Below are 20,716 nucleotides of genomic sequence, written 5' to 3'. Positions count from 1 at the left end.
ACTTGTAAGAAAGTGATCTAATGTGACCTGACAGGATCTTCATATTTTTCCTGAAAGCAGTTTGTGTTTGGCCTTACATGGGTCTTTTTCAGAAGAGTAGCATATGCTTAATAATTCTGCTGCCTTGAAGAGTGAAGTTGAGATCTGGGCATAAGCCAGTTGTTCCCGGTAGTTTTGGATTACTTAGATACCCTAGTTCCCCTCTGTAGGAAAATAAGCAATTCACATCTGGCAAAGGAATGAGGGAGATGAGAGTAATAAATGTACAATACTGATGCTTTGCTTCTCCCTTTCCTGCAGCTTATTCTCTTGTCAGTGTCTCAGTGTTTAAAAGTCCTCTACTGGCATTTCAGAGACATGAAAAGGATGAAAATGCAAACTGTTTATCAATGTATTCGTTTTTACTGAAGAATGGATCTCAGTATCTCAGTGCCTATATGAAGAGTTGTGGTGAATATTGAAGTTTAAGGGGAAAACAAGGTGATTTTCTCTCTTGGATAGCCAGGCACAGAAAGGTGTTTTGGCTCAAACAAAAATGTAGCAGATATCAAAGATTTGCTTGGTTCAGGTGCATTTCTTGTGTTTACAGCTGAGCTGCTCTTCTGAAAAGATCATCTGTGAGTAGCTGTCTTGGGTGCAGTGGAAAACTTGTATTTGCAGGGATCATCTTCAGTTTAATGTACTCTCATCCTCACTCCAAACACCTCCAGTTGCTGTGTTTACTCTGTTCATCTCTGGGCAGCAGGCACTGAGGCAAAAGCTGCTGGCTTTATGTGGGAAGGAAGATGTCTTCTCTAAATGAAGAGTTCAGAATCAGGTTAGCATAAAAATTCATAAATAGCTGTGATAATCCACCCACAGGAAATGGCTTTGTATGCTTCCCCAAACTAATCTTGCATTGAAGCTGGGAGAAAACAACACAGTGAAATGGAGAGGACTTGATAAATCTGTAAAATAACCCAAAGCCTGAATTGAAGGACAATCTAGCTCATGTGAGATTAAAGGATTATTTCACTCCAGAAAACATTGCAGGCAGAAAAAGAATTTTTGTAAATTATTTTTTTAGCATAAAAAAAGACTTGGACACAAGTGAATTGCTTTTTAATTAAAGCTGAAAATGTTTGTGTGTCCAGTGCTTTGTAATAAAAACGAGTAAAATCCAATTTTTATTCCTTTTTTGAGATGCAGTCTCAAGCCTGTGTTGGTGAGGGATGAATGTGGCCTCTCTTTTGGGAGGTACTGAATGTAAATTAAGCAACTGGTTTAGTAAAATATATGCTTTTATGACTTCAAGCAGTTACAAGTCAAGAAGAAATACTTGGCAGTGGTAGGGGGGTCATGTCCCAAGTGCTTCTACCTTTGCTGTGCACAAGTATCTTGGTTTCTGTGTTGCTCTCAAGACCTGAACACCGATGGACCCAATATGGGAGAAAAACTTCAAGTAATTTTTATTCCAAGAGAAATGGTTTGAAATCTGAAACACTAATAAAAAATATCTCATCTGAAAATCTGTGGAGTGTCAGATGAGTTTGGTTTTTAAGTCTGAATTTAAAGGACATAGAGGCTATTTCTTGTGAGTCAGACCCATCTCTTAGAAATTCAGTAGCTTTGATCTCTCACTCAAATTAAGTACCCTGGTTGTTGCCAGTCCTCTGTGTCATTGAGCAGTGCTACTTTCCCCCCCACTCCCCCTGAAATTTACTTCCAAAATATTTGATGCAAATACGTTTTTCTCCTAAGATTGCTTAAATTAAATGCACTCTGAGGGATATTGCTGTGTTAGCAGGACACTGTGTGAAGGCTGGCTCTCCAGAAGTGCTGATCCTCTCCCTGGGTGTTCACAGGACCTTCACCTTCCATTTTCCTTCAATGGGAAGGAATACTAAACACCTCCCACAATTTGTTTTCACAAGCAGACTTTGAAGATTAATATAAATTGTTATTCAGCTATTGGATACCAGCAGCTGAGTTCATTTAGGTGAGTGATTTGCATCCTCTCAGAGTCAGGGGATGGATATGGGAAGGCTTTGAAGTCTTTGTGGTTGGGGAAGACCTCTGGTCATTTGGGGTTCTAACCTCTATATTGTGCAGTTGCTGTCCTGGTGCATGTTTGGACATTTTGTTGTAGCTCATCCTGACTGGCTGTGTCTTTGCTGAACCTGGGAGTCTCCTGACTCCTTTTGCTGTGCTGGCCCAGCCCCAGAGGTCTGGGAGCTCTGCACCGAGGAAGCTGCACAGAAGCTATCAGCCATTCTTGTCTAGAAACATGCAGGATCTAAGTGCCATCAGTTTAGCTTTGGCTGATCAACTGTCAAGACTAAGGCAACAGCAACATGTGATGAAACATTTCTAGTCAGAGGGCTGTAAATGGAAAGACTCAGTTGTGAAGGACTTGTGTGCCTTGTGTCTCCACCCTATGTGGATGAAATTGGCAGAGCCTGTGGCTTATCTTGGTAGCTAGAATTGATTTAATACAAAGGACAACCTTTTCTGTGCCCCAGGGTCCCTTTGGTCACTGTAATACTGGTACTGATCATGCTGCTTGCTCTGGCACATACTGGATGGTACTAGAATTTTTGGGTATGCTTGTGTGGTTTTCCTACTGCAAAAAGCACAGTGAGTACTGCAGATGATCACTTGTTGCTGTACTGAGTACCACAGGACTTTGTGCATTACACCAAAGTTGCTCCTATAATTTAGTGAAAGGGTTGGTAAACTGTAATCCAGGTAATTCTGCAGAAAGTGAGGTGTGCTGGGAGGTGGAAGGAGAGATGGCAGCTGAGAATGACAGAATGGTTTGGTTGGAAGGGACCATCTAGTTCCAACTCTGCTGCCAGATCAGGTTGCTCACAGCCCCATCCAGCCTGGCCTTGGACACTTCCAGGGATGGGACAGCCACAGCTTCTCTGGACAACCTGGGCCAGGGCCTCACCACCCTCATTTTAAAAATAAGAGAAGAGTAGCTGAGCAGTACTGGTTTTGAGTTTTCTAACTAACCATTTCCTTCTTGTAGTGTTTTGGACTGCTAAATAGAAAAAAATTACTTATTTTTCAAGTGTCCTCAGTAGCCTGAGGATCATGTTTGAATGGTGTATGAAGAGAGCTGGTGGGAGTATGAACTCTCATGCCCTGCAGTAGAGAACAGACAAAGAGGTTGTTTAGCAGCACAACTTGAGCAGATCTCCAGGTAGGCATCCTGATGAGGCCAGGCTGCTGCTGGCATTTGTCCTTCTGCAGGCATTGTCATGTATTCCTAATCCATGTGACGCCAGGGTGAGCCTTGGATGGATGTTCAAAACCTTGGTTGAGGGGTCTGTGGAACTTCCTGACTCAGAGCTGTACAGCAGCTCTGACCAAGATGTTCCTTCCTGTCCAGCCACACGGGAGCTGAGTGTGTTGTAGGAGCAATAAAAGTTGTGGAATTTGAAGCATGTTTACAAAGTACACCAAAGAAAATTCATGGTGTTGAATTGGAGAATGGGATAGTGCTGAGTCTTCACTAACTCAGCCTGGTGTAAAATATTCTATGCAAATAGGCTTTGTGAGAATTCACCTTAGAGTTTGCTTTCAAAACCGTTGAGATGGTGAGGAGCTACAGACCTGATTTAAAATGTTTGGGGTAGCACATCTTGTTTTAGTCTGAGCACATGAGGAGCTATCATTTCTGTTAGAAATAACCCCACATTTTATTTTAAACCAAAACCCACTCTGAGATTAAGGCTCTGACCAATGGAGTAAGGCTGGTCCTCGCAGCAATTTGTTTGCTACATGAAGTGTTAACTGCTGTGAAAACTTCATGCCTTGTTCTACTGTGAGATGAGACTTACCTCCTCAGTCTGAACTGCCAGCTCTTGCTGAGAATGCTTCAGAGCTTGCAGACATGTGTAGCTGGCTTGGATGCCATCTCAAAGCTGTTAAATTACAATTTGCACACGAGGAGAGCAGCCCAGCTCTTTTGGTAAGAGCAGGGATCTGCTCTGGGGGTCCAAGTGCAGCTGCTGAGGTGGAGGGGCACTGGCAGCATGTTGGGGCAAAACCCACTATGAGAGGAGAAGCTGTTCTTGCCAGACAGGTTCGTGCTTGAACTCCTGCTGCTTAAGTTCTCCCATGAGCCTTTCAGTCTTGCAGCTGCAGTTTGGAGTTGTAAATTGTGATTAGTGGCGGGAATGAAGGTTATTTTTTTCTCTTGTAAAAGGTTGGTAGGTGCAAACCCTTCCTGTGGTAGTTTGTTTCACTCATTGCATTAGTTTAGAGACAGGGCTCCCAGGCTTAATTTACTGGGGTGCCCCTTGGATGCTAAGGCAGCATTTTTATGGTGCAGTTCACTTGTACTTCTTGGCCGTGTTTGTGAATGAAGTGGGCTCTGAAATTGCTAATTTTAGGGACAATCACAAGAAGTTACAGCAGGGTGTCTTTTAGTACACACCTGAATTGGCCATGCTTGTTATAGAGGGCAGAGCTCTTTAACCTGCAGCTCCAGGTCAAACGTGACAAGTCTCATTCTGTAAATCCATGGACCATCTGTAGTCTTTAGTGGACCTCTTAAAAACCATCAATCCCTAAGTTCTTCCTTGTACCCACACAGTGGAGTGGAGAAACTGTGGGTACAGAAACTTACCAACTTCTGCATTTCTTGTGTGTTCGTTGTGGGTGATTTTTTTTTTTTTTTATAAATTGAGAAGAAAATGCTGTCTTCATAAGTTAACATGTCAGGGATGAAGAATCTGAAGAGGCAAAAGTTATGTTTTTTCTTTGAGCTGTTTGATATGTTAGTGCTCTGCTAAATCTTTTAGCATATGCTTAGAAAAAACAGTGGATCAAACTTTTGAGGATCTTTTTAAATAAAGCTAGAAAACTACTTCTGCTTCCTTTGAGATCAATGGAGAGAGGGATTTTCTGCTATGAAGAAATAGGAATAGAAGCGCACGTGTCCTGTTTTTCCTGCACAGAGCAAAGAGTACATCTGTGGTGCAGTCACTGTGCAGGATCATATCCCTTGTAGGTTCAGACAAGCTGTTCTTATTTTGTCTGAGGAACTGCTGTGTCCCTACTTTTTGGGGGAGGTTCCCTGATTGCTGGTGATCAGTCAGGCAGTTCTCTGTCCCCTGTGCTATTACATGGCTAACTCAGAGCCACTGTGACTGCATACTGGAAAGGCCTTGTGCAGCACCTTTGGCCTTGCAGAGAGTGTCCCTTAGCAGGGTGAGCTGAGCATTAGTTACTCCTCCCTTCTATGCCCTTGCCTGCCTTGCCCCCAGCTCCAGGTTAAGTCCTGCTTTAGCTCATAGCAGCCATCTGGCTGGCTGCATCTCTCCTGGCACGGACTCCACCGCTGCTCCAGAGGCTTGCTGGTCACCTCTGCTCCCTTGCTCTGGACTCTGCTCTTCAGGTTTCCTTAGATGCTGGTGGAACTGGTTTCTTTTGGCATTCATTTAGCACCTGGTTCCCCTTATCTGTCCTCCTCCAAAGCCCCTCCAGGGCTGCTGCAGAAGCTTCAACCCTAAGGCCAGTGGCTTTTAAACCTGCTGCTTAATCAAACATGTTTAAGAGGGACTAAGGAAAAGATACTGATGAAAGCATCTTGGAACAGCATCCCAGATCACTGTTATTTGGGTTGTAAAAATATCATGGAGGAATATCATAAGAGGCTTGTCATCTGGTAAGCAAGCTTGACTACTGGGTGCCTCAGTTTGTGTCCTGGGGGAGGATGGAAGTGAATATTCCCCAGAATTTTCAAGTAAATAGGAGGCAACCTTTTATTTCTCTATAGTTTCTCATTAATGTTTCCAAAGAGAAAAGTGGGTTTTTTCAATGCTGAGTCTGTGAAGACAAATGAAGACAAATGTTGCAGGAAGTGTTAGTAGAAGTGATTTAAGTTTTCTGTGAAAAATTCCTGTATTCTCTTCTGGTGCCCATAGTAATGCTCAGTATATTACTGTAATGTCAGAAATACTCCTTAAAAAATAAATAGCTTGGTCTTTTTCTCTTGTTTAAGCCTAGGCTGTTATCCTTCCGCCAATTTGAGCCAGGACCTCAATAAATTATCCGGCATTTACTCCCTGGTGCGTAATGGAAACTGTATTCCTGACACACCAGGAAGCCCAGATCCTGCCACAGAGTGCAGACCTGGCTCTAGTGAATCCTCACTGGATCTGGCTAACAGTGTTCTCCACCTTGGCTTAACTGCTGGTTTGTTATCTTGGAGAAGCCATAGCAAAAGCATACAGGAGTTGAATGCGTGCAGTTTCATTTGCCTCCTGAGAATGACTTGCTTTATAAATAGCAGCATGGAAATATTATAAAACTTTTCAGCTGCTAATAAAGGAGCTTTTCTGTGCAAGTTGCAATATAGCACTTATAGCAGCTGGGCAGTATTTGTGCTTTCCCATACCTTCCTAGGATGTCAGTTGCCCTGTCTATATATATTCATCATATATTCACATCTAAATGGACTGTAGTCATTGATTCCTACTTTGGACTTCCTGAATTTCATCTCTGACTGCTACTTTTCCACTTTTAGTTTCCAAAAAATACTTACTGCAAGTTTCTGCTTATACTTACATGCACTTTCCATTCCAATAAGCGTTTTCCTTACAGCTTTCTCACAAATTCAACGCTTTGTGAAATCTGCTTTACTTGCGTCTCATGGTGCCATGTGTAAGAGCTCTTAACTCCTATTGACAGGATCATGGTGGCAGTAAATCATGGAACAGAGGAACCACGAGTGATCTGGGCATTGCTTCTGGCAGGGCAGTGTGACTGGGACGTTAATTCAGCTGATTATCTTTCTAAAGGAAATTTGATGCAATGTTTCATTCTCCCTCTTTTTATTGGAGTGTTGAATTACTAGTTCATTTTTTAGATGGAAAAGCCAGGACCCCTGCTGGTTTTCATTCTCTGTCTGGTTGCTTGAAGGATAAGATCTTTGCTGTAAACCCCTGGTAGACATTCAGCCTGCTGTGTTCTGCCCTTGGTACCTTTGTTCCTGGTCTCCAAGACAGTCACTAGGCAATGGCATGGCTGGATGTGGAAAAGATTAAGTCTTCTCTCCTTTGAATAGATGGGAGGGCTCCTGCTGGCTCTGGGGCATCTGGGATGTTACCTGCTGGCTCCACAATGTTTCTTCTGGTTCTCTGTGTACTTCAGTTCCTGTGCCTCAAAGGGATGGAAACAGAGGAAGAAAATACTGAAATGCAGCTGGTGCTGTAGCCTATGGCATATTAGGCAATGCAGGGTTTATTCTTTCAGGTGAAGCTTTCTACAGCTGCAGCAGGGCTCTTCTGCTGTGTCACAGGTCAGAAATAAGAAATATATTAGAAGTAAACTTTGAACTATGTTTGGGGAGGAAAAAAAGGTGCATTATGATGCACTGGACAACCTCAAGCCCTTCCTGACTTCCTTGATGTAAGATGTCTTTGCCTTATGCCTGCTGTTGTTTTTACTATGTCTGTTTTCTCCCCCACAACTTGTCTCATTCCCCAAATCATTTTATAGCAGACTTTTCTTAGTCTCAAGTGGCCTTAGCCAAGCTATTTCCTCTCTTTGTGCTTTCGTTTCCCCAGCTGTAAAATGGGGATAATGAGACCTGCTTGCTTTTGTCAGGCACTTAGAGATGTGCTTACGAAATGCGCTATTAAAAGGCTTTCTATGTATAACTGCTATACAAACAGCGGTTGTCCAAGTTTATTTGAATTACTTTATTAAAGTCCAGGGTTCTTAGCATCCTTTGTTTTTAGCAGAGGATGTTATTTATGCAGCAAAAAAGCCCAAAATGTGAAGCTATTGATCGTTGCTGATAAGTTTATGGATATTAAAGCATTAAATCATCACCACCCTTTATCAGCCATTCTGGTGTCTCTGGAAGCTGAAAGTGGTTGTGCATAGCTGGGGCCCTTGATTATCTTGGTGTGATCAATAAAAGGTTTTCAGCAGAAGCTTTTATTGCCACGTGGTTAAAATGTTCTTCCTGTGCATCCTGTACATGATGACTTCAGCTCGAGGAGAGAGAGAACAATCCTTTGCAGGGTAACTGGATTACACAAAGAAATGTAGGCATTATGTTGAGGTAGATATTGACACTTGGAGGTTTTCCCCTCCATCTTCTGCTGCATTGTCTTGGGCTGGGAAGGCTTTCTTGTCTGGCATGGTGCTTCTCCAGCAAGTTTTGAGTGTTTTAATTACAGCAGACCCATAGTGTTCAGTGAAGGGAGGAAATTGTTGGAAGCAAAGAGGTAAAATTGGAGCCGTGACCGAGCAAAATTGTTTAAAGTCTGTGTGTCTTGTTAGCAGAAGTGTGTCTGGTGGCTCTCCAGTGTCTGGTGCCTCATGAACCTGTCCAGGAAGGGAAATACAGAGTCTGAAAGCACCAGTGCTGAAATGGGTGCTTGGTGTTGTCTGCAGGAAGGCTTTGTTTGTGCCTACTGTCTTCTATTGCTCATCTCTGAAGTCATGCAGGGCTCTGCCTGCTGAATGTTGACACTGGAGTTCCAGCTTAGAAACACCTTGAAATATTCCTGTGAATTTAGCATTTTATTTGGCTTATTTCACTGAGAGTGCAGTGTGTCCTCGTCAGTAGCTCAACTGCAGCTTTCACTTTGTTTTGCAGACAGTTTCCATCCTGGAGCAGAGACTGACACTCACTGAAGACAAGCTGAAGGAATGTCTTGAGAATCAGCAGAAAATCATTCAGAACAAAACAAACTGATTTCCTGAGATCAGACAGGAGCTGAAGGCATTGGGAGGTTTGAGATTGTTTGTGTTTCTAACAGACTGTGTGTGACTTGCTTTAACAATTTTGAGCATAATCTATTTTTCAATTGGAATGTATAGTTATTGTATCTGTAAATAGCTTTGTTACTTTACTAAAATAAAAGCAATATTTTATTCATAAGTGTGGGTAACAATTGTGATCTCTTGTGCTTTCCAGCAGCCAACATGTGGACTGAGTACTAACCAGGAAGGTCACATCTCTCCTGTCTCTGGTCCTACTAAATTAGTTTTAAAGTGTGTAAGTAACTTGGAGTTGCCATATGCTTGGCCCAGGCTGTATTAGGCTTGTTGCTGAGGTGTGTGCTGGCTGAAGGTGAGGAGCAAAGTGCTGTCAGGATATTTGGGGCAGTGGTATTTCACCTCTGCTCTAGGACCATATCAAGCAGGGTGGGGTCCTGTGTAACTGGCATCTGGAAGGGCTTGTCTCAGCTGGGTCTCACACAGCAAATCTGACACAGCAGCTGAGACCCTGGATGATACTTGTGCAGAGGTGATTAAATCTGACACATTTATCCTGCTCCCATGTGCAATATAGGAAAAATGATTGAGGCTGGAACAGAGGCCCCAGCCTGTCAGATGCTGGGTGATTTCCAAGGAGATTTTGCTTCATCTTTGCTTCTTAAATTAAAGGCAGGGCAAAGGGACAGGAAGGGAACTAAACACTGTAATGTTTTCTCCATCATGGGACTCCCCTCTTCTCATACTGGACTGCCTTTAATTTTTGCTCATTTTGCAGATGTTTTCACAGTTGAGTAGCTCATCACTGGCACCCTCCTCCCCTCATCGCTCCTCCTGATTTTTCTGGGGCTTCAGCAGGTGTTTAGTATGTAACTGCACAAGAATTTGGACTCCTGGGAGATCCTGTCTGCAACACCTCTTCTGCTAACACATACTGTCGGTCTCCTTTCTTGCAATAAACTCTGCCCCACATTCCTGGAGAAATGACCTGCAGGACCTTGAGCACCTCAGGGTTCCCTCCTCACCACTGTCTGTCTGACCTCTGCAGACAGGGAGGCTGCCTCAGTCCCTGTCCTTGGTGGTATCTTGTGCCACCAGCACCTGCCAGCCTTGCACAGCTTCCAGGGCCTCCATCTCCACATGTGCTGTGGCACCCTGGATGTTTGCCTGAGGACAGGCTGGCATCCTTACTTCACATGGGCTTTAGCTGGTTTTAAGGCCAGACTGTGTGGTTTTGGCTTTGGGATGGTTTTTGGTGTTGCACCTGTTTCTGGGACAGCACCTTGGTGGTGTTAATGCTCCTCATCCAAAACTGGGGGAGCTGGTTGTGTTTTCCTGCCAGCACTAGGAAGCTTCTGGTCTCCTTCCCTCCTGGTCCTTTTTACATCTCTAAGAGCCCCTTGCTGGCATGATCACAATATTTCTCTTCTTCATTTGTGGGAGGCTGAGAGCTTTCTCATTTCCATGCTTGGTTGATGATGAGTTTCTCTCTGCTCTGCCACAGACTTTGTTTTCTGTTTCCAGGCTCCGAGTCTGATAAATCATTACTTTCCCTTAATGGAATCAATTCAGTGGTGGTACTCTGTGCTCTTGCTCTAAGCTTTCAGTGGCTTTTTGCTGAGAGACTGACATCATTTTCATTGAAATGAGTTTGTGTGGTGATGCAGATGGGTGGGGAGGAGGGGACTCAAAGATGCTGTGGCCAATTTGCTGCTAGAAAAAAAGCTGTTCCTGCCCTGATCTGCTGCCACTGAAACAATTACAAAAATTGGTTGCAAGAACCTAAACTTTCAACTTGATCCTCAGTGTTGTGGACTGTCCTTTGGGATTGGGGTGTGGAGGAGAAAATTTAAACATTCCTACATCAGTTTTTAAGCTGAGTTTGTCAGGTTGTGGTGCTAATAGTGCCAGAGTCATGGATTTGATCCCTGTATGGGCCATTCACTTAAGAGTTGGATTCAGTAATCCTTGTTGGGATTTCCAGAATCCAGAATCCCACCCAGCTGTGGGGTGGTTTCTGGTTTCTTCCAACTCAATATTCTGTGATTTACTTTAAAAATAGCTTTTGCATCCTTTTAATGTGTACTTACTAATGTCTTAGAGACACAGAAGCAATATATAGTATTTTAGAGAGGATTGCAGTACTACTGACAAATTGCATGTATGTTCAGAGGTGGCCACATTTGGGCACTTTAGATACAGATGCTTTTCCTTTTCAGATGTTGTGAGCGAATCCATTTGAAATATGTAATTGTGCTTCTAGAACAGGTTAAGTGCTCAAGTGCTGAGGACAGGTGGGATGTAGGGTGTTGTGTTTTAACCCCAGCTGGCAGCTAATCCCCACACAGCCTCTCACTCACCCCAGGTGGGATGGTGAAGAGAATCAGAAGACTAAAAGTGAGAAAACTTGTAGGTTGAGATAAAGACAGTTGATCAGGTAAAACAAAATGTGAAATTCAGTCACCACTTCCCATGGGCAGGCAGGTGTTCAGCCATCCCCAGGACAGCAGGGCAGCATCACATGTAATGGTGACTTGGGAGGACAAATGCCATCACTCTGAATGCCCTCCCTTTCTCCCTCTTTCCCCAGCTTTATGTGCTGAGCGTGATGCCACATGGTCTGGAATATCCCTTGGGTCAGCTGGGCCCAGCTGTCCTTGTTGTCCCCTCCCAGGTCCTTGTCCCCCAGCCTCCTCTCTTGGGCTGGGGTGAGAAGCAGAAAAGGCCTTGGCTCTGTATAAGCACTGCTCAGCAGCAGCAGCTAAAGCATCCCTGAATTATCAGTTCTGTTACCAGCACAAACCTGAACCAGCCCCACAGGAGCTACTGCGTAGAAAAATAACGCTACCCCAATCAAAAGCAGCAGATTGGGAAAATTGCTTTTCTTAACTTCTTGTTCCATGTTGTTGTTGTAGACATAACCCAGGGTGGGTGGGAGTGGGAAGTCAGGAGGAGAGGGAATCGTACAACCTCTATATGATTTAGGTGGCAAGGAAGGTAATCTGAAAAGATCTTGACAGTATTATCTATCTTCTTTGTCCTAAACCTTAGCAACTTCATTTTCCCCCTTACAACCCTCTTACCTGGACTAGGATTTAAAATGTACCAGCACTTCTGAAGGCTGGCTATTGCTTGAGAGGCAGGCAAGGCTTGGAAACTACAAGATTGACATTTTAATCCTTGTGCTTAAAAAAAAAAAAGTCAAAAAAATCCTGAGGAGCCCAAATCCTGCTTCTTGTCTTGTCCTGAGGCTCCATGCTTTATCCACTAAGCACCACAGTTTTTGAGTGCTGAGGAGAGAGTAGCCTCCAGAGTGAGTTAAACCCACTTATATTTTTACCTTCATGCTCTTTTTTTTTTATGTGGGCACATCTGCCATGTCCCATTTGTGAAGCTGTTAACTCGGGGAGCAGTGGAGCAGCCAAGTGAGGAGCAGCCTGTGCTTTGTCCTTGGGCTGACATGGCCTCTGCTCTGCTTGAGGACAAATCCTGCCTTGAAAACCTCATGTGGTGAGCTGTGTGCAGGGGGAGGCTATGAAGAGTTAAGGATTTTGTTTTGGATCTCCAAGGCAGGGTGGAAGCCAAGTTCTTAAAAAAGTAGTTTAATTTGTTGCCATTACATTTGCCAGACATATGACCTCACTAAACTTTCAGCAAGGGTTCTTTGTGCTGAGATTGGCCCCTAGGGAGCCCGGTGCTGCTGCAAATGGCTTTTTGGCTGCTGTGAGTGTGGAGCATGTTAAACACAACCGTGATCTGTGAAAAAGTAAGGATCTTCAAGCACTGCCCACTTTCCTTCCTGTCTGGGAGCTGGAATTGGACAGCAGAGCTCATTACTGAATAGGCAGAAACAGGAGAGCACTGTGGTACTGACTCCCTGGCCAGGAAATGCAATGGCCAGGAGCATCCTCTGCCCACAGGCTCGTCACTGGACATGAGTCCACCAGCTAACCAGGAAATAAAATCCAACTATGATCTAAGTAGCTGGGCTAAAACTAGCCAGCCTCGTGGTACAAATCACTTATTATATAACCTCTTTAAAGAGCTGCTTTTGAACGAAATGTTTTTTGAAACACGAGTGAGTAGGAGGGGAGGGAAGCGAATCATTTTACAAAGGTTTGTCACTCTGACGTGAGAGCAGGGCTGTGTTTCTTCCCTTGCTTTTAGAAACGGTTGGTCTGCAAGTGCTTCTCAAGTGGCAGGACCTGATCAACTGTAGTTTTGGAAAGGAAATCAGTTGGGAAAGAAGATTCTCTTATTGATACTCCTCTGTGTATTTGACCTGGATTTAGCATGCTGTAGGAAATTTTACGTGTGTCTCAGGGAAAGCTGGGATTTGTAGCTCTGCAACAGAGCTGTCACTGCAGGCAGGCAGCACTCTTCAGTCCCCCTGCTCTTGTCAGGGGAGATGTCTATAAATTACTTCCTCTGTCAAGGTACAAGTTCCATGAAAGAAGAGCTTGTCAGAGATTTGCGTGTGGGGTGTCACTGAAGAGAGTGATGGGTTTCCAGGACACAGGTGTCTGGCATCCCTTACTTTGTTCCCTGTCTCCTTGTAGCACAGCAGCCAGTGCTGCTGGTAAAGGTGTGCTTAGAGCCTTTATGCTGCACAAGTGGTGGTTGTTGCCTCAAGTGGGGTTTGAAGTTGTCTGGTATCAGTTCTGAGTAAAGGGGAAGGTACATGGCTAATCCAGCAAGCAGGGAGAGAGTGCTGTGGGGTGGTTTCTGGTGGGGGATGAGTATTGTGGACACCTGAACGTGTTCTGGCAGAGGGTCATTTTCTGCTTAGTTGCAGCTGAGATAGGCCAGGTGACCACTGCTCGAGGAATTTGCCATCTGCAAGGAAGTCTTTCCTCAGTGACCACCTTTAGATTTCTTTATACTCACTCCAGCCCTTCCTCCCTGATAATGCAATACAGCTGGAAACACACCATTCTGTTGTCACAGAAATGCTAGGCTTGAATCAGTGCCGTGACCCCGTGCCAAAAACCTGTCACCCCTGTTCTCCCTTGTTGTTTCTGTTCCCTGCAGGCACCTCCCATGCAGCTAATAACTCACTGTTGCCTTCCAGAGACCAGGCAAGCTGAGGATACCGTGGTGCTCTGCTTGGCACAAGGATTTCTGCAAATTTCCAGTGGGGAATGCTTCTGAGGCTGATCCTGCTTTACTGCAAGGGCTTGTGGCTTTGTGGAGCATGTGCCACTGGTGGTAGCTATTCTTGCAGCTGGTGACTGAAAGGGTTAAACTAAGCAGCTGCTTGGATGGAGCTCCTGCATGGCCTCGCTTCCCTCTGGGGTGGCTGCTCTTGGCAATGATTCCCTCCTCACGTTTTCACAGCCAGAGCTGAGCTTTGGTATGCAGCTCTTCCAACTGGAGGGAGGACTTTGCCTGTTTCAGCTGAAATGAGCACCTTGGAGTGTGCTGGGCACCACGAGATCATCCTGGCAGCATGGTATGGGCAGGGGACAATGGGGACATTGCAGTTCCCCTTGTGTGAATCCACTCTGCCACATCTGTGCAGATGCTGTAACAGCCACAAAGGCTCTGCCTGTCTCCTGTTACACCTGGTCTGTGTGGTGAAGCAGGCACCTTGTGCTAACCAGGGTCAGCTGAGATGGTTTTCATCCTGTGAAAGCCTAGGAATATCCTTTTCCTTTTGTTCTTCTAGGCTGTGGTTACTGCAGAAGATACTGTTCTTTTCATCCTGGGAGCAGAAGGTGTTGATTTCTGTGTTAGTTTTCTGATGCAGGCCTGTGGCTGGAAAAGTTTCTCCTTCCATGTTGGGTTCCCTAGGCTGGGAGCTTTTTCCAGGAGTTAGGGATGAAGATTTTGTCATTTGGCACTTGTCCCCTGTGGACTGATGTGGACATCAGTCACTACAACCAAGACAGAGGTAGCTGTGGTGTTGCAGAAACTGCTGAGTGCTCCTGGAGTGAGAAAGGCAGGCTTCAAGACTCCTGTTTGTGGAGCAAGACCCCCAAGGTGACCTGTTTGAATCTGGCCCTATGTGCTGTTAAGTTAATTGACAAATAACTCTAATGCCACTTGATCTCCTGCTTAAAGATCAATGCTCACCTGCTGGGTTATTTTTTTCTTTGTAGCTCCTGTTTGTTTCCTAAGGGAGAGATTATTTGACCAGTGTATTTGTGTGATGTGTTTCTTTCTTTTACTCTATTATTTATTAAATCAATAGATCTTAAAAAGGAACACTTACCACAAAGTGTCTGGAGCAAGGTGTGCTGGGGAAAAGTGAAAACCTGCCCACTTGCACGGCCTTTCCCATCAGCCCAGCATCTTTGCTGGAGAGAAGAGGAGCTCACCTGAGCACAAAGAGGTGGATTGTCCATGAAAATGCCTTCACAGCAGTCCAGGTGATAGGGGCAGAAGCAGAAATTCTTGCCTGAGTACCTGCAGGTCACACAGTGAAGCAGGGCTCGAAATAAGGATGGGCCATGAGATTGGTGTTCTAAATTTGGCAGCCCAGGTGGGAGATGGGAGGCATGGTCCATGTTCTGCAGAGGATGCTGAAAACTCTTAGGATACCTTTGAGAGAGGCTGTTGGTGGTATTGAGCAGGCTCAGAGTGCTCTGGACACATTGCAGCTGTGGTGAAGGCAAGAAACAAAGCTGAGCAAGTTTGTGTGTCTGGTCCCTTTTCCCACCCTTTGATAGCAGTGGGTCTGTTGGTTTTCCTGTTTCCTGTGCTCCCTGCCCATGAGTTGGCAGAGCATTTTGGAGGTTACGTTCTTTGCTGTCATTCCCCCACTCTGCCTCTCCTCACTGTGTGCTGCCTTCATTGCCAGCTCACAGGAGAAGTGAAGATGAAAGAGAGCAGAGATGATTATATTTAATGGCAATGAAAATCGGTGTGGTGATTGAGGGGCCATTTTCCTTCCTGCTCTCCCACCTATTGAAGTTGGGAGGCAGCTTTGAAATCTCACGTAGTCATTTGGCCAGCCCTGTACCAGGCACCACTGTGGCACCAGAGGGGAGGGGAAAGCTGGGTTGCATCTGTGTTGTCTGGATTTTCCAGCCTGGCCCCAGTAGACAGGAAAGTCTTTTTCTCCCCTCACTTAAATGAAAACCCCTTTGCCCCCTCTGCAAAGCGCCTCTGCCCTAACGCCAGCGGTTGGCTCGCTTGCCTTTTGGATGCAAATACTTGCTAATTTACAAGTTGGGAAAGGAGCAGCAGAAAGTTAATGAAGGTCAGCTGAAGTCCTCTTTCCTTAATCCACCCCAGCAATTCACAGTCTGGATCAAAGAGCTGTGGGATCAGCTGCCACTCATCCTGCAACAAGCTGCTCTGGCCCTGTCCTGTGAGCGAAGGCTCTGGAAGAAGTTGCTGCAGGTGGAGAGGTGCTGAAATGCCAAATGATGAATCTCCAGCAGACACTGGAGAAGATTTTTCTTCTCTTTAAGACTGGCATGAAATGGATGCTGTGGTATCTAAGTTGTTCAGAGAGCTCAAGGCTCAGTGAGTGACAAAGGGACTGTGACTCCCGTGGTTGGAGCCAGTGTGTCTGTGTGTCTTGCAGTGAGTGGCAAGGCAGTGCAGCCACCAAGCCCAGGAGCAAGTGCATGCTGTGGCCTTGACAGAAACCTCTTTAAAAGCATGACTGTGATTCTTATCCCAGAATTTATTTAATGTCCTAGGACCCCTTCTTATCCTTCATCAGCTTCCCACCACCCTGGACCAAACACAGCTCACTGTGAGCATCTTTCCCCCAGCCCCTGCAGCCAGAGTGTAGGATTTGGCAGTGAACCAGCTTTATTCCTGATGTATGGCATACTTACCTCTGCTGTGGCTACCTGTAACCTGCCTCCATCCTGAAACCCTCCTGCCTGCACAGACTAGTCAGACTTTCCTTTCCTGCCCACCAGGGAGATGCTGAATCCGGCTCCACCTCCTCCCCAGGTATTTCTGCTTTCTCCAAGGCATGAAAATCACCCCAGGGCTTTTGATGAGCTGTGGCTTTTGGAATGTGCAGAGCAACCCTTCGTTGGCCACTCCTCTCCTTAGGATCTCTTTGCCTTTTTCCTGCTGAGCAATCTTTGTTTTAATTGAGTGAGAAATTTTATATGATTTAACTCTTTAATTAAGTTTTTTTTCCTTTCTTGCTGTTGCTCACTCTTAAGATGCATGGAAATTGTTCTTAAGAACATTTGCATCAGTTCGTTGGCAAACTTAGCAGTGCTGCTATAATCCATCCACATCTATCTGCACTGCTTTAACTAATAACTCCACTGAAATCCCTGGGGTAAGTTAAAACGAGCCCCCGTGGCTAAACAAAAGGGGTTTTGGAAGGGGTTTAACCCTTTGCCTTCCCAGCTGCACAGATTGAGTAGTGAAGTCCCAGCTGGCTGCCTGGGAGCTTTGCCTCACTGGAGGGGAGATCAGGTACCTACGTGAAGGTTGCTCAGAGCTGGGGTTGGGGCCAGATGGCTCAGGAGGCCCCTTCAAGGTTATCAGCTCTGATGAGGGGTCCAAATGCAAAACATGTGAGTGCAGAGACACAGCAGTGAAATTAGTCTTGACTCAACACAGCATCTTTGCAATCATTTATAGGACTGTTTTTCCTTTTTCCTAAGCCTTTTCTTTGCTTGAATTTTCATCCTGGCTGGATATAAAGCTGCCTTGTGGCCTTGCAGGATATATTGCATGTTGTCCCTGTAGCTGGTGGTCAAATGGGTCCTGCCACATCTGAAAAAAATGGGCTGGTGGTGCAAAGTGTGGAAGATGTTTTTTCCAGGAGGCTTTGTTAGGTCGTGTTTAATTTTGCGGTCTTTTGTTCTCATGCAGGACTGAAGTCCATCGAGTGGTACAGACTCTGGCCCAGAGTGATGACATGCCCTTGGAAACCTCTCATTCCCCTCTATCATGACAGCCAGGTAAAGCCAGGAAAACATGTCAGGAATGCTAAGGAAAGCAACAGATGTGAAAATTTAAGGGGAAAAATATGTCTGCAGCCCCCTGGAAAGCTCAGCAGGGTCTATGGGCCCACTCTGATTTTTGTTTGCCTCTATGTTCCTGTAGCCTCTCAAGAAGGCTGATCTGACTGAGAGCTGTGTGCACTGTGTTTCATATCACACCCTGGTAACCACGGGCTTCTGCTGAGGTCCCAGTTGGTGGGTTTTGCAAAATTGCTTTCAAAAGAATTTCATGGCCAGTCCTGTGAGACAACACAGGGCTAGAGGGAAAATCATGTATCACTTGTGTCAAACTACACCAAACAGTCTGGGACAGTGCTGGAAACAATCCTTTTCTCCAGTTGATAATCCTGGAGCCCCACCACATCCCTGCTGGAAAGTTTCTCTGCTCTCCTGTCTGGTGGAAGCTGTCACATAGATGGGATATCTCATAATCCCAGCATTGCTCAGGCATCCTTGGGATCTTTGCTGGAGACCTGTGAGATAGGAGAAGTCATACTCTGACCACTCTCCATGGGCAGGGATCCTGACTCACTGGAAGGTGGAGTGACTTGGTTCAGACCAAGATGACAAGCCTGCAGGTACTTGTGCTGTGACCTCCAGCTGGGACGTGGCGAGGTAGGTTTGGTTGAAGCTGGCTGGGTGTTGCTGGCAGTGGGAGTGTAGCGTGGCTGGAGCATCCAGCTGTTCTGCCCTGCCTCAGCTGGCTTTTGCAGCCTGTGTGAAGCTCAGCTTTGCAGCTGCAGTGCCTGAGCCAAGATCAGCACCTGTGTTTCTGTTTCTTTTGGCCATCCTGTGGGACACTTGTGGCTTTGCCTGCTGGAAGGCACCCCAGAGTTTGGGCGCTGGGTTGGGATGTGGTGTTGCAGCCAAAGTTTGGTTTGGCTCTGGACTCCCTGTCCTGAGCTGGAGCTGGTGACTTGACCCTGGAGACCTAGGCCTTTTTCTCCATAGACAGGGGTAATATTTCTATGAAAGGGGTGGTGTGGAAGTCAAAGCTAAGTGGTACCAGAGCTACTGATGAAAGACCTTCTTGTGTGGAAAGCTATAAGAAACCCCACTGTGGTGATGTTCTCCCCTCTGTTGCTGCAGTCCAGGAGATGGAAATGTCAGTCAAAACAGAGGCTGCTGAGGGTGAACCAGTCTCTTTGGAAATTGCAGAACAGCATCCTAAAGACATGTCCTCACAGTTGCCTGCATCCCTCACCAGTGTCTGTGCTTGGCTGAGGAAATAGCTCATGGTCATGTTGAAATGTGGTTGGGTGACAGCCCAGGTGCAGAGCTCTGGGTGCTGTTTCATTTCCTGTGCATCTTACGCCTCATCTCTCCAGCGCTTTCTCAAGAGGCTTTCTTGTCTCCCACACCAAACCTCTTCCCTTGTTGACTCTTCACAGGATGGTTTCTACACTTGGATTCTGTGTCTTCTTCCTCTTTGTCTCCTGAGGGTTTCATGCCTATTAGGTTCACTGGAGACCTCTGAGAAGAGCGGGATCCTTCTCTCCTTTTTTTCTTCCCTGCAGACTGCATCTCTTGATAAAAGGCCTTTCTCCCTATTGTGTTGTGCTGAGTGACCAGGAGTGTGTCCCTGCTTCAAGTCCATTTTCTTGGCTCACCCTGAATATGCTCAGAATTTGCTAGGATTTGCAGTTCCTGACAACCACATCTTTCCTCAAGCATCAGGTGTGGAACAGACTATCACCACCACTTTGAGACTGGTTTTCCTGGTGGTGGGCTTCAGGTGCAAATCCCAAATTTAGGTTTTCCTTCCCAGCCTCTTACCACGCTCCCACTACTCTCATCAGCCAAGGCTGGTGGGAATCTGCCATTCCAAGCAGGATGCTGGGATGGGGGCAGGCAGCAAGGTCCTCTACCATCAGTACTGTGTGGTTTGGTGACTTTGCTTGCCCTTGGAGTGCAAGAGAAAGCATCTCCTGTTGCCCAGCAAGTGCCATACATGGCGCGCTCCTGATAACATGCAGTGTGAAGTCACCTCTCAAACCTGACCCACGGAGCTCGTGCTGATGAGATCTGCCCTGGTTGGTTGTGTTACACCTGCATTGCACAAAGTGGGTTGCTCAGGCAGTGTTACATCTTTCTCTAATGCGTTTGGGGTGACACCCACACTTTCACCATTGCCCAGGGTGGCTCAGGGCACAAGGAGAGGCTGCTGCAATAGGCAGGGGAAGGAGCCAGGAGGTAAGGCTCCTGCTGCTTAGGCTGGCTGCTGTGGAGTAGAAGGATTTCTGACAAAAGCCACACAATTTGGACGTACTCAACACTTCCCCTGAGCTTGTGAGCTTGACCTGCCCCCAGGCAGCTCAGTTCCCCCCACCCCATGCTGTGTGGGGCTGTGCAGCTGAAGGAAGCTGGGGAGGTCGTGTCCTCCCCCAGCCACAGGGAAGGATTAGCTCCCTAAACCATGCCAAGACAATAAGCTGCAGATCAAAGGCAGATGAGGTTGGCCAAGCTGTGTGCACTTCATCTGCCCTTCATCACCCAGCGCTCCTTGGATCCTGCCTGGGGGTCCGTGGGTCATCCAGCGGTGTGGGAACAGTGCTTTGGTGGTCTCTGTGTGCAGATTGTGGGGACAGATTAGGCTGCATGGGAGGCATAATCAGGAGATTATCATACCTTCTCTTATCTTAAATGCCATCTCTTATCTAAATGCCCTCAGTTGTGCCTTCTGCAACAAAAGCTTACAGGTTTGAGTAGAAGTGAGTTTACCAGGTGGTTGCTGTGGTGTGGCTGGGTGAGCAACAGATGCCTGTGAAGGGAAGCTTGCAATAACTTGTCTTTGGTGCATGATGCTTGTGGAAAGCCTCTGGGCTGTCTGACTTCAACTGTTTGCTTCCCCTGGACCCCATGCTTGGCGTCTGTGTACTGGCCTAGAGAGTGAGGTTTCATGTTGTGGTGCTGAAAATGGCACTCAGAATATGGTGAGTGAAAGCTAGGGAGCGTGGCCCTCCAGCTTCACCCCAGTTTTCTGGAACAGAACATCTGCACTGTTAGGAAACCCTTAACTCTGGTGTAAGCTCTTGTTGAAGGAGCTGGGTTTTACTGCA

General features: G+C 46.1%; 1 protein-coding gene across 3 annotated transcripts in view; it reads left to right on the top strand.

The window, feature by feature from the left end:
• The window catches only part of POC1A (POC1 centriolar protein A), a 59,400-nt gene extending 50,529 nt beyond the window's left edge, over window positions 1-8,871 (top strand). For all 3 annotated transcript variants that reach the window (XM_058844857.1, XM_058844856.1, XM_058844855.1), the window contains one exon: window positions 8,606-8,871. In XM_058844857.1, coding sequence (XP_058700840.1) covers window positions 8,606-8,704 — 99 coding nt within the window. In that variant the 3' untranslated portion in view covers window positions 8,705-8,871. The remainder of the gene's footprint in view (window positions 1-8,605) is intronic.
• The last annotated feature ends 11,845 nt before the right edge of the window (window positions 8,872-20,716 follow it).

This window comes from Poecile atricapillus, chromosome 9 (assembly GCF_030490865.1).
Source record: "Poecile atricapillus isolate bPoeAtr1 chromosome 9, bPoeAtr1.hap1, whole genome shotgun sequence".
Taxonomy (NCBI): Eukaryota; Metazoa; Chordata; class Aves; order Passeriformes; family Paridae; genus Poecile; species Poecile atricapillus.
This window is presented reverse-complemented; position numbering and strand designations above follow the sequence as displayed.